Source organism: Peromyscus maniculatus, chromosome 4, assembly GCF_049852395.1.
Source record: "Peromyscus maniculatus bairdii isolate BWxNUB_F1_BW_parent chromosome 4, HU_Pman_BW_mat_3.1, whole genome shotgun sequence".
In the NCBI taxonomy this organism is placed as follows: domain Eukaryota; kingdom Metazoa; phylum Chordata; class Mammalia; order Rodentia; family Cricetidae; genus Peromyscus; species Peromyscus maniculatus.
This window is the reverse complement of record NC_134855.1, coordinates 90,501,525-90,515,840: the sequence shown is the minus strand read 5'-3', so window position 1 is coordinate 90,515,840 and position 14,316 is coordinate 90,501,525. Positions and strand designations below refer to the sequence as shown.

Sequence of the window (14,316 nt, the reverse complement as noted above, 5' to 3'; positions counted from 1 at the left end):
TAAAAGTTCTCTCTTCTAATATAATGGGATTTGTACATAGTTAATCAGGATATTGAGTATAGAGGAGAAATGTAGCTTATGTATAATCACATGGACGGACACACACACACACACACACACACACACACACACACACACACACCTTAGCATTTTATTAAATCTTTTAAGGGTGCTACTGTGATACAGAGCCAAGATCTTTTCTTTGGTGTAAATCCCCTGACCAGCACTTGAAGTTCTTCCATTTTACATTTGACCTCTGACATATAACATCTATGATTGCCAGTTCAGCGATTTTTAGGGTGAACATGAGAGATCCAGTCATGCACTGCATAATGTCATTTCAGGTGACAATGGACCCAATAGAGTGATCCCATGAGATGACACCATCTAAGAGAGACTAACCATCAGTTGCTAAAATTTCTTCCCAGGGGGAGATGTAAGCAACATCTCTATGCCTTCTCCTAAGGTCCCGATAGCAAACTAAGGCATGATTCCACTGAAGTTCACACTGGAGAACTGGTGTGTTTATTGGGCTTCCTTACAGAACATAGGTGAGGGGCTGCTTAGAGGGGTCTGGGTGCTCCTCCCCCACAGGCCACACCTGGAAAGTCTTTACCCAGGAGGAATGAGGTCCTCTCTGTAGCTGTGTAGATGGAGCTACTTCATCTTCTCTGGCCTATGCACTCTAACCCCTCTCTGAGGCTGTGTGCAATTAAGGCAGTGTATATAACGTGGTAGGAAATGGCGAGAGAGTAAGTGAGGGTCTTTTGACCCTTTCTGTTCCTCTGTGAAGGAACATAAATAGTCAGCAAGCCCAGCTTGGAAAATTCATTTGTAAGGGGACACAACTGAGCTCCCCAAGATGGGGATACCTTGGTTCAGAGGATAGTCACTCACAACACTTAGTGTGTGATGTTCTCACCATGGTGAGATCTCCTAACTGTGAATGCATCAGAGCGCATCCTTGTCACTAAATCAGGACATCACTATAAAACAAAACACTTTCAGACTTTAATGATTTTCCCCAGCTTTTTACAGTTTCCTCACACCTAGCATTTCTTTTTAAAACAACTTAAATTTACAGAATGATAAGAGTATTACAATAACAAAAGAACTAACCACAGTTAAGCTGTGCAGTGAGTAGTAGCACCAGGGAGGATGAGTTTGGGAACAAGCTTTTCAACTTTCCCATCTTCTGCTGCTGGAAGGTTGGAGAAAGGAAGGCAATGAATGCTCACATGAGCATTTTGGTGCTGGTTTTCATACATGACTCCTGAGGGAAGTACTTTCAAGAAGATGCTATTTTCAGGAAGTTCATTTCTGTCTCATTCCCTGGCCTCAGTAGCTGAATAATTCACTTCTAGATTAAGGCAGACTTGGATTCAGTAGCTTCATGGTTACTAGATGGATCATTGCACTTAAACTGAATCTCAATGTTATCATCTATAAAGCAGGGCACTGGCAACTTCATCTGTGTGCATTAAGTGCATTCTATAGGGATGTATATACATACACACTTTTTGTTACAGATGTGTGAACTCCTCAGCTACCTCTGTGATTGTGAACTGCAGCATCGAGTAGAAGCTATTGTGGCATTTGGTGACATTTACGTGTCCAAGCTTCAGGCAAATCAGAAGTTCCGCTACAATGAGCTCATGCAGGCTCTGAACATGTCTGCAGCCCTAACTGCCCGAAAGACCAGAGAGTTCCGTTCACCACCCCAGGAGCAGGTGAGTCCCATCCTGAGCTACATTCCAATTCCTATGGAAAAGGGTACATGAACCCTTTGTGTTATCTTCAATGGACTGAAAAGCTATGGAAGCCAAGAAGAATCACCACAACACCAAGAGATAGGCTTGAGTCCTAAGTAAATAATGACTGTGGAGTACTTGCCAATTATCTTGGCGGGGGCTGGGGGGGACCTTTCTAAACTGAGCATAACACAGAGCTTTCTTCTTCCACTGTCCCCTCCCCTATGTATACCTCTACTAATTAGTGGAAAACCAGAGGAGTGTTGAGGTTCAACAGAAATCTCGGCCACCATTCACTACTCAGGAGGATGTTGCTAGCCCTCCTGGAAACCCCTACCTTTCTATCAGAGACTAGAAGAAAGTAGTTGGTGTGCCTTGGTTTGTGAGAGTTGAGGGTACAGCCTTTCTCATCCATCTGATATGTCTAAGCCCCTTTAACTTATACTTGCATTAAGCCTTCCTAGCCCCATGAAGCCTGGAGAACAGGATTCATTGTGAATCATATTTTGTGATGTGTTCTATAGAACCCACTTGTGGTTGTCACTGCTGAGAGAGAAGGTGACTTTGAGATGAGTCTAAATGAGGGAATGGCGTCTCATGGTATGGCCACTGTTCCCTTAGTGTTCCCTTAGTGTTCAAAAGTAAGGTAAATACTTCAGTGAGGAAACCAGTTCTGCTTTTAAACTACATCTTTGAATCTTATAAATTTTAATAAGCAGCCTATTCATTGTTATCAATATAATTACTACTATTTTATATTAATGGCACAACTACAACTTCATTCAATTACTTTCCCAATCTATTTTATGGAACATAGTTATTTATATTGTCTTGCCAATGAACCACATATCTTAGCTTTTGAAAGACTCATGAATGATAATGCCTAAAGAGAAGACAAAGCTAGTTATCTCCCTAGTTGCAGAATGAAAGTCCTTGGGACTGGCTGAAATAGATATGGTACTATACCAAATGCATGAGTATGCTGTTTCTCCAACTTCCACCCAAGAATTACTCAAGGATATTACAAATACCATAGGCTGCTTTGAGACTGGTGGTGGGTATGAATGTCCCCCATGACACTGAGCAAATGATGCTCTTCCAAACTTTTATGGATAATTGGAAGACAATAATATAGAGATTATAACACCAATATTGGCTTCACATAATGGCACTCCCGATCTTTTCCCCCATCACTCACATGTGGTTTCTTGACCCCTTTGTCTCAGTTTTTTCTGCCAAGTATGGGTAATGTTTATATCTCTAGCCAAGGTTTCTTCTTAGGATGCCATGAGGCAACTTATTTTAGACTGCTTAGCAAGGTATCTGCCATTGAGTAAGAATTCTGTAACTGATGCAATGAGCACAGGACCTCGGGGGAGGCTTTGCCCTGGAGGAGGTGGGAATTGGGGGAGTGGCCTGGGGGGAAGGGGAAGGGGACAGGAAGGGGGAGAACAAGGAAATCTGTGGCTGTTATGTAGAACTGAATGGTATTGTAAAATAAAATAAAAGGGAAAAAAGAATTCTGTAACTGTTCCCTAAACTGCCAGTAGTTTTAGTATTAGAGAAATCTGCAGCCTCACACCTTCTTCTATGGCCTTCTGCCAGTGGCCTGGTGAGTGGAGGTCACACATTTTCTGACATCTCTAACCCAGCCATCACCATCCACGGTGTCTATGGTCTAAACTTCTCCTTTTCTCCATTCTAACTTCAAAGTTTTTCTTCTACCCTCTGTAGAACTTCTATTGCCTCCTCCTCTGGGCATCTAAGTAAAAAAAAAAGATTCAGAAATCTGTAAGTTGACTTCTCCCTTAAGGCATAGACCAATGTATCACTGCCTGACAGGCCACTGGCTCCAATCCATCTTAAACAAGGTCACCAGAAGAACCTAGTAAGTCAGATCACTTGGCCCTTTCTCTGGGATCTCTGACTCAGTTGGCCTGGGGTAAAGCTCAGAGTTTTTCATTTTTAGCAAGTTTTCAGACATTTTTGATGCTGATGGCTTAAAAAAAAAAACAGCACTAAAAGTTAAAGAATTCATCTGCTCCATCTCCAACCTTCTCAAGGGAGACCTTACCCATAGAGTTCTCAATGAAAGGAAATGTTTAAGATCATTGAAAGACAATTCAGATCAATCTCAGAAGTTAGAGATGCAGAATCACTTGGAAAATCGAATGCATGGAAATTGGAGTCTTAAAGGGTGATGATTTTTCACAACCTGTGAGGAAAAAATAGAAGTTATAATCCTCAGAGTATTCAAAGTAATGGAGGAAACCATGGGGAATATGAACAATATAAAAGCAAGGTAAATCGAAGACTTGTTTCATGGTTTGGACAAAGTGGCTGCTTGTGGTCACCTCCCAAAGGCCTTCGGGAGAGGGGAGGACATGACTAGTAGACACTCTACTTGGTCTGCCCTTCCACCCACCCTTTGGTTGTATGCTCTTTCAGCAGGTGAGGCCCTTCCTAAGTTTTGTTGACAGGAGGTGTCTTTCAATGAAGAACTTCATTTTGTACTCTGAAACCATATCTTACAACCTTATATTAGTTTAATAAACAGCGTATTCTACCTTGTTGATGTAATTAGTGTAATTTCCCTTTTCCAAACTATTTCATGGATAGTATTTAATTACAAATAATACCTCTACCTACTTACAAAAAGATTTGAAAGAGAAGTTCTAAGTGAGAGACTTCTGAATCATGTTAAAATTTAGTAAGATATTAGAAATTCTTCTAACCATGAAGCCCTCAACAGTTAAAGGTTAGCAAAGCTCTATGCCTGGTGGTTGGGATAGAATGGCTGAATCACAAAGAGGAAAAAATGCCCTCTAGCTGCTTCTGCAATTTCTCCACCTGATCACTGACCTGTGTGTAGTTGTGGGCCTGCAGGAAGTATTCCAAAGTCCAGGAGCCTAGCCAGGAAACAGAGCCTTCACTGACCTCTGCTAACACCACTTTTCATGATTAATGTATACAGCAGAACAACTGCTCTACTTTGTCACTAGTGGGGATCAAACATTTTCTGTGACACTTTGCAGTGGTTACATTTAGAAATATCTTTACATTCAACACTGCTTCAGGATTGCAGGGTCTCTAAGAGTAGCCACTAGGTCTCTTCATGACAGCTAATGATGAAGTACATTTATTACTGTAACACAGAATTTTTTGGCTTTAATAAATGGACTTCACCACTATCATTTCTCTTTGTAAGTTTGTATGTGTTGTTTGTTTAAGATATTAATCCGTAAATTAGTTGTCTCACTAAACTGCAAGAAAACTACATAGTAAATAGAAAACCATCAAGAACAGAATAATAAAAACAAAGAGAAAAGCAGAGGTACTGTAGAACATAAATCTACACCTCAAAACTAAAACCTAAATGAAGCCCCCCTATACATAACATGAAAAGCTAACTAAAAGAAATCTGTTGAGTATATATTATAAACAAATAAAACTCCAGAAATCTGTTGAGTATATATTACAAACAACTAAAACTCCTGAAATCTGTAGAGTATATATTACAAACAACTAAAACTCCGGAAATCTGTAGAGTATGTATTAGAAAATGTTTAAGTTGAAAAATGTGCAAAGCACTCCACCAGCTAATTTTCAAATGGGTAATTACCTGGTAGAAAAACGGAGAGAGAGCATGAGAAGAAAAACTTTACAAAATATGAAATAAAATTAGTCTTAATGCATGGAAAATAAATTTCAACCTCACCAATTAAATGCAAATCAAAGCAACAGGGACATGATATGCTTCACCCATTAAACTGGAAAATATTTGAAAATGTGTTAAGCTCTCATTACTGTAATAGAGATGCCAAAGTAACACACACACTTACATAAATTTGGAATAATGCAAATTGTTGTGAGATTTCTGGGAAGCAATTTACAATTCATATCAGAAGCCATTAAAATGTACAGACCTGTTGCTCCATTTATTTTGCTTCCAGTAGTTTATCCTAAGAAAATGTTCTGAAATGTGAACAAAAAGCAAATAAAATATTCAAAGCAACTTTGTTTATAAGAAAAACAAAGACAAGTCAGGAGATGGTCTGGTGTATAAAAGCACTTGCCACACAAGCATAAAGATGTGATTTTGAACCCCTGAAACTCTCATGAAAGCTGATGCACAGTGTGAGCATCTATAATCCCAATGCTCATAGGGAGAGAAGGAAAATGGAGACAGGAGAATTCCTGGAAGTTCACAGGCCAGCTAGCCTGATGTATGAAGTAAAAACTAAAACCACCAAGACTCTGTCTCAGATAAGAAGGAAGGCAAGGACCAACCCCTAAGGTTGTCTTCTGACCTCCAAATGCATGCCATGGCTCATATGTGCCCACGTTCACATACATACATGCGCGCGCGCGCGCGCGCACACACACACACACACACACACACACACACACACCACACCACACCACACCAGGTACTCACAAAGTAGAAACAAACATATCACAGCAGAAACTTAATTTTCCATAAATTTGTATCTATCCACAGAGTGAAATAAATAATTTTACCATTTTAAACTCATGTTAAGAAAATATCCCAGGCAAAGTCAGTCAGAAATTGGATTTTAAGAAAGTTTATATAGAGAATGTGGTTTGAATTTGTGAGCTTATGCAAAAAGTCTGAAATAAATTTCCTAATATTATTAACAGGACTTATCTTTGGGTGATAGGAATTTTCTACTCTAAATATTCTCCAAATTCTGCACAATTAATAAGCAGCCTTTAGTATAAGAAAAAAAGAGAAAGCTACTTTAGTAGGTTGGCCACTTTTACTTCCCCCACCCTCCAAAAACTTTTAAATAAAAAATTCAAAGACTGTTTTGTGTCTAAGGCATGATCTGAACTCCCATGGCTGACATGGAGACTGGCTAGAGATTGCTCTTTTGCCCTCACAGATCAACATGCTCCTCAACTTTCACCTGGGAGAGAACTGCCCCTGCCCAGAGGAGATCCGAGAGGAGCTGTATGACTTCCATGAGGACCTTCTGGTTCACTGTGGTGAGCTTCTGAGAGATGAGCTAGAGCTCCATCTTCCTTTATTAGAATGCCAGCGAGGGGTTGAGAAGTTACTCTTATGTCTGACCTTATGGTACCAGTTGTTCAAACTACATGTGTTAGAGAAGATACAGGAAGTGTCCCTGGCAGAATGAGAGACTGAAAATGCTTTTATCTAAAAAGAATCTTTGTGAGGATGCAGAGAGGGAGTGGGAAGGTCTTTGTAGGAAAGAAAAAAAAGATGAGGGATGGGGGGTGACTGATTCTATACCTCACCTAGTTCACTTGCAATGGTACTGATGTCATATTCTCCCAGCCAAGCCAAGATTGTGGTCCCTTTTCTTTTTAGCTATTGTAATTTTTTTTTAAAAAAAAAAAAAAAGTGGGTATCAATGTCTTCTCTGAAGGATTCTAAGTCATGGGTCCCTACTTTGATGCTTATCTACTGATTTTTAAGTGGGTGGTGGCATTTATGATTCTTATACATGGGTAAATTGAGTAATATGTAGAAAAAAGCTGAGCTTCTCATTTGAAATAATAAATATTAAAGTATTTCTAGAGACTCTAGGGCCCTTTTTAACATAGGTTAGAAAAAGTTAATCTTTGGGATTAAATTTATTTGATTTCTGGGACACAGAAAACCATATATTTTAGCAACTATTTGAAAGGCATAATGCAGATAAATATTCTTGGGAGGCTGCCTGTAATCTCTTCAAAATGTTTCAGATGATGGGAAATTGCCTTCTTAGGCTCTTCCTAACTCTTAATGTACTGTTTGGGTTTGCACTCTGTTCTGCGGCTTGCTAGGAGTTCCCTTGGAGGAAGAAGAAGAGGAGGAGGAGGACACTTCCTGGACAGGAAAACTTCGTGCTTTGGTGTATAAAATCAAGGGCCCACCCAAGCCAGAGAAGGAACAACCAACAGAGGAAGAGGAACAGCATCCTAGTAAGTGGCACTGCCTTTCAGTCACATTGCCCACACCTCTGTACTCTGGTGAGACTTAATCAGGGTAACTGGTTCTCTCACATACACTCTAAGACACTCGAAGGCTGTTGAATGCTAAAGTAAACATTGAGCTTTGTGTTGTCATTGTTGTGGACTTTTTTTTTCTCTGCCTTTCCTGTGATCCAAGGAATTACCTTTTGGACTTCTCTGACACCTGAGAGATCAGCTGTTTGGTATCTGCTCTTATTGTCTGTCTACTTAGAAACTCTCACACAAATTCTGATCTTTCTTTCAACCTCCAAGTGCTGTTGATTTCCCTCACTTCTGTTTGCAGTTACCTAAGCAAGGAAAACTACTCCAAACAAAGAAGTTAAACAATAGTGAAGCAGGACCTGTAAAAGAAATTAAAGGTCTCTTCTTTTTCTCTAGTATGGTGTTAAGATTACAACAGCCTGAACCTGTTTTTTAAGGATTGCAACTATTGTCCCAAGTCATTCCTCTCTTCTTACACAATAGGTAATCTCAACCATTTGGTCCATGTTGAAAGAAGAGCACTGACTTGCCTGACTGTCTCTAAATGAGTTAACATTTCAAGAGACAGATTGTCTGAACATTATATGTAATCAATCTGCTCCTTGCTACAAATTTGACAAGTTTATCATTTGCCTAAAGAAGAAGTGTCCCAGGTTCAATGTCATCAGTTTTTATCTTAGTCCATGTTCCTATCCATCTTGGAACACACTTGCAGATTACCTACTAAAGAAACAGACTCTCAAGATATGATAGGTGCGTCTGGAATAGCACTTTGAGGGTTCACACTTCTTATCACCCCTTATATTAACCTTTCATCTTTGTCAGAATATCTCTAAGGGGAATAGATTATTCCCCTTTATCAATGGGAACTTTGAAGCCTCTGAGAGAATATATGGTAACATGACTCTGGCAATCCTGGTCAGTCCTGTCCTATCACCATAGAAAGGTTTTGACTTTGAGGGTGAGCCAACTGGGTTGTAGAGCCAAAAAACAAAAATAAAAATAAGTGAGTAGAGACTCTCTTTGTGGTTACCACCAAATAAGTACTGCAAATGGCTTGCACTGGCACGCATCTCTCCTATAGCACCTGCCGAGAATTGATTCTGGAAGTGGATGCTTTTTTTGACAGTATGTTATGAAGAGCATTCCCACAAAGTGACCATGTCATATTAAATGAATCAAGTCAGTCAGATGAAATCATTCATCATCTGCCTCTGTGAAGTCTCACACTGAGGATGGGTTCAGACACCACAGATTACTTCCTGCACAACTGCTCCTCAGCCCTAAAGGAGACAGATCATGTTCTATCTGCTTAGATAGGACATACACACCTGCCAATCCTGTCCGATGGGACTACAAGGGTTCACCATGCTGCCTTCCTCTCACATGTGCTTATGACACATCCAGGTTTTGTGTCCTGAGCCTTCCGAGGTCCCAAAAATAAAGGAAATGGTCAACCAGTTCAAGTAATACTGGTTGCTATTATGTGGGTTCCCTGTAGAATGTTCCAGAAGCATGGCTGGAGTGATATTTTAAGATAAAGTCTAGGAAGTTGTTTAATAGCCCTCTAGAGAATTATTTTTCATTGGATCATATAGAGGCAGTGTTTCTAAATGTACAGGCAATTGTAAAAGTGGTTAAAATCCTATAAATTACTGACAGATTGTCCATGTCACTACTTACATGATTTATCTTGACAAAATAATACAAATTTAGGGGATTATAGTAAATTGACAATTTACCAAATGCATTCATATATGCTAGTTACTAATGTTCCTAACAGATGTTAGCTTTCTTCATTTTTTCAATATTCAGATGAGAGAAATAAGACTCAAAAGAATCAAGAGATACTAGTTCAATGATTCTTCCTTCCATCTTATATCCAGAAAATTTTCCTGGTGACTTGTTAACACAAATCTGATATAACTAAATCAAGTGAAGCTGTGACTTTACTCCGGGTGTCTACTCTTCCCATAGTACCACACCACACTATTTCTACACCTGAGATTAAAAACTGTTGGGAGTGGTCATTTATGATAAAAGTCAGGGGGGGCTGGAGAGAATGGCTCAGTGAATAAGAGCCCTGACTGCTCTTCCAGAAGACCCGGGTTCAATTCCCAGCACCCACATGGTACTTCACAACTGTCTGTAACTCCAGGATCCAACACCTTCACACATACATACAGGCCAAACACTAATAAAATAGAAAGAAATAAATTATGATGAAAGTCAAAACCCAATATCATTCAGAATTTTAACACTGGAGAGTTAGTGATGCCCAAGATTTAAACTGGAAATCTTCAGGTAAGGTGGTGGTGGCCCCTCCCTGAGATTCACTTCTATAAGCTGTTGGTGTGGATCAGATGGGCTCAGGAAAGAGAGAACAAAATGTTCTGAAACTCATTTGAATGCTGCTAAGTAGCTCTGTGTTAAAGAGATTTGCTTAAATTAACTGCAAGCCACACCATCAATGAAAACTATTACATTATTATCAAAGAGCTATATGATAATGAAATGATAGATATAGCAGCAGCCCATCCATACTAGGTCACATTTTTATGTCTCTGTCTAACACATCCAGAAGAGAGCCCTTGCATGCTAAGCCTGGACTGCAAACTGCAGTTAAAACAGGATTTCCTTAAATATAAATGTGTAGCTGTAGCAACTGAGTTATTTCTCCAGAAGAGACCAAACAGTTGTTTCTCTTGAATTCTAAAGTTAAGAAAATGAAAATCAGCTATCATATTTTACAGATGAAATGTGATACACTTATGCCTTCTCCATGTGATATTATGTTCTCAAGTAAGGCAAGCAAGGGAGACAGGGCCCCCTGCTGACATTAAGGACCTTTTGCTGACCCATTGTAATTCAGCTGTGGAGAGCAGTGTGAAGAACTGGGTGTAGGAGTGGGTCTGTCTACCGGAGGTGAACCAAATTCTCTTCTCAGCCCGTGCTGTTTGCACAAACTCTGCTTCTCACAGAGCTGAGCCGACATTCTTATCCCTGAGACATACTTGTTTTCCTCTGCTACTCTCTGATAAAGATCAGACCAGGAGTGTCCCTAGAGATGACTACAAATCCATCAAGTCCCAAAGCTGCCACTTGGGGAAGCTTGTACATTGTCACTGAATGTATAACAGCTCCAGGCCGAAATTCTCTCCAGTTGAAGGCTTGTTTGTGAATACTACTGGGCAGAGAAAGTGCTCTTTACAACCAGAATAAGTCCTGGCCTCTGGTACTAGTGAATGCCAAGTAAGATCACTATACCACTGGTGGAGAATATAATGATGGCTCAGGTGACATCATTAGATTTATTTTCCGAAATTTCTCAATTCTCTCCAAATAGCTGTTCCATAAGACAGACAGACAGATGGACACACAAACACACACAGAGCAGGTAGAGAGTCAGCCCTCCTCTGTGAAGTCTTTCTTCTAACTTCATTACCTACCTCCTGACCCAACGTGTCATGTAAAATCCAACAGGACATACTTCCCTCCTTAGATGGGGTTCTCATTCATCTTTCCTTATTGGGTCTTAATGTGAGAATTTTTTTTTCTATATTCATTCTATTGACCTAACTATCTTTTTTACCTCTAATGACATACTGGTCATTAAGTTAAGGCTCACAAACAAGGAAAAGTGAGGTCATGGATGTAAAGGTGGAATTGGGTCTGAATAGATAACTCTTACAGTAATGAGAGTGGTTTGTGATGTTGAAATACAGATACACTCCATGGCTGGAGGAGGGTTTGGAAGTGTTATAAAAGTGTGAACAGGTAGATAAAATAGGAGAGAAAAGCATTTAGTTGAAAATGCTGGTCAAAAATGCCAAAAGACAGGAAAGTTTGGGCTGAATTCAGGCATGCCAACAGGTTAGGATGAACTGGATTCTACAGGGAGCTGAATGGGTTGAGGTGGGGGTGTAAAGTGATTCAACACTGTGTTTTGAAAAATTGCTAATAAAACTGAATTCATCAGTACAATGTTCTCATTTGCTGTATAAGACTTGGCCCTGGGATTTCAGGAATGGAAGGTTTACCATGTGTGTGGCACCCACTTTAGCTTGTGTCTATCACTTCTCACAGTAACAATACACAGCATTCACTCTCATCCCTATGTTATAGTTAAAGAAACTGAAGTAAAGACAAATTATCCAAACCATATAGTGGTGGATTGAGCTTCACATTGCTATTCCTGTATGTATTCATTACTTAGAAACATCATGTCCCCTGTAAACAGTGAAAGCTTCTTAAAAACTAAATCATTAGTTTGTTCAGCAGTAGGAAAGTGGTTATGATACACAGGGCTCTAAAATTAGGCAACCTGGTCTTAAATTCTTGTTCTGCCTCACTTCTGTAAGATTAAACACATGAAAGCTTTGTGCCTCAGTTTTCTTTCCTGTGAAGTGAAAAGATATTAAGTACTTACCTCATTGGGTCACTATAAGAATTAAGTTATTTAGTAAATGCAAAGTATTTTAAAGTGTATCTGGCACAGTGTTTAATTTTGACCTGTTTTGGCTCTTAAAAGATTTGGTGATTACCTACCACGTTTCAGGCACTGTCTGGGGAACCAATGAAATCTGTTTCAGAAAAATAGTCTTTCAATCAAGGATTTCATTCATCCCTGCTGCAGAGAGACACTGGACCCATGAAGACAGAAATGCTCTGGGTGAAGCAACCTGAAATATGACAGACAGTTTGGTGCCTCAAATGGTATCAACGGGCCATATACAAACATGAAATGTACAAATACGTTGAATGGGAAAAGAAAATGCTGGTTACAGATAGGGTTAAAGAGGCTGGGGAGCTAAGCTTTGATTGGGAAATAGGGATTATTGGAGTGGAACCAGAATGATCACAACAGTCCTTGAAAAGTACTGGGGTTGGCAAGAGAACCAGAGAAATGCAGGTATGAGGCGAACTTGGGGTTGGAACTCACTGTTTTGGGCTTCCTGTCAGGTGCCTGACAGCCACAGATACGAAACAGGGCTCATGTGAGCAATGGTGGGCCCTGTAGTTTGACCACCTGTGTCTTAGAGCTGGAGAAGAAACTCTGAAGGCCATTCCCGCTGCCACACTTCCCTTCCCCCACTCAGATCAGCAAACCCTCTCTGTCCCTCCTGTGCTCTTCTCTCTGTCACATCATCATCAGTCATGTAATCGCCTGTACAGTTTGAGAAAGTGATTATGAGGCTGGATGACTGATTTCAAAAACAACAGGCTAATTATCTCCTTATGATGGATGAGACCCCAGGGAGCCAGAGAGCAGAATCTGGCTGGAATGTTGGAGTGCAGTTTCACGGGTGCCTTGTAGTGCCGCTCTTGACACGGAAGAAGTACCCAGGTGGTGAGGAAAGCAGGGTGGGGTGAGCACACTTGTTTCTACCCATGTAGGTACGTATGAGGCTCTGACCATGCAGATGCCAAAGACCCGAAGGGCAAATGCTGATGTGGTGATGTGTGCTTATAATCTCAGTGAGACAGAGACAGGGTGAGCTCTGGTGCTGTCTGTCTAGCCTTCCTAGCCTATTTGATTAGTTCCAGGCCAATAAGAGACTTTGTCTGAAGAAACAAGGTAAAGAACACCCAGGATTGACTTCTGGCTTCCACAGACATGCTTATGCACGTGCGCACATACACTCACAAGAAAACAGAAGAGAAATTTAGAGGCAGATTGAGAAGATATATCCAGCAGCCAGATGATTGCACACAGCCTGCCCTAAAAGCTAGGCTCCAAGGCAGCCAGGCCAGTGTGATGTGAACAGTTTTGTGGGGTCCACAGCCTGTTGCAATTAGTCCAAAACCTCCATATCCCATTCTTACCTCTCACTGCCTCGTGTGCCTTAGCAGACCAGCTATTTACAAGGACCCACTTCCATTCACTAAATTGAAATGGTTCATTACTTAGACAAAAAGTAAAGTGAGGATTAAGCTAGTAAGGGCCATGGTGAAGGGGAAATTTGGTCACTGCCCTATCCGTCTTTTCTGTTCCTGTGTGATGATTATGAGGATTGAATGCTGATTCAGGTGTAGTCCTTAACACATTGCTGAACACACAGGAAATGCTAGATAAACGGTAGCTATTATCATTGCAATGAGGGGGGAGTAATAACTGGCAAGGAGCTGGATCTCTTGGCCTACTCCTAGGATAGGGACGCCAGCATAGACAAAACCGAGGATGTAAGCCCCAAAAGCACACAGAGAGCTGGGGCAAGTGCTGCTGCTCTGAGCCCTCAGCCAGCTTCACACCACTAGTGGGTGTTCTTTGTGGTCCAGTAACACACATTAGGCACAGCAGTTTGCTTGTTAGCCAAGAACAATGCCCAGTGTCTTTATAGACTTTTGCTTGCATTTCAGACCACCTTAAAATGTCATTGTCAGTGATACCCCACAGCACCAGTGTTCATGTTAAATAAGGTAAATTGGTCCCAACTGTAGATCCTGGGTCAGAGAAACATTGGGGAATCACAGAGAAATTGGACTGATGCATTTTCCTAAAGTTAAGTCCTTGAAATCCATGGATTTAACTTCCCCGGCCTTTCCCATTGCTAAGCAGTAGATATTCGACCATTTTGTA

The 14,316-nt window shown here is 40.6% G+C and overlaps 1 protein-coding gene across 1 annotated transcript in view; it reads left to right on the top strand.

Moving 5' to 3' along the window:
- Nucleotides 1–14,316, top strand: part of Ryr3 (ryanodine receptor 3) — a 535,270-nt gene that overhangs the window by 340,498 nt on the left and 180,456 nt on the right. The window contains exons 36-38 of the mRNA XM_076570297.1: nucleotides 1,530–1,730; nucleotides 6,659–6,761; nucleotides 7,566–7,703. Of these exons, the coding sequence (XP_076426412.1) occupies nucleotides 1,530–1,730; nucleotides 6,659–6,761; nucleotides 7,566–7,703 (442 nt within the window). The remainder of the gene's footprint in view (nucleotides 1–1,529; nucleotides 1,731–6,658; nucleotides 6,762–7,565; nucleotides 7,704–14,316) is intronic.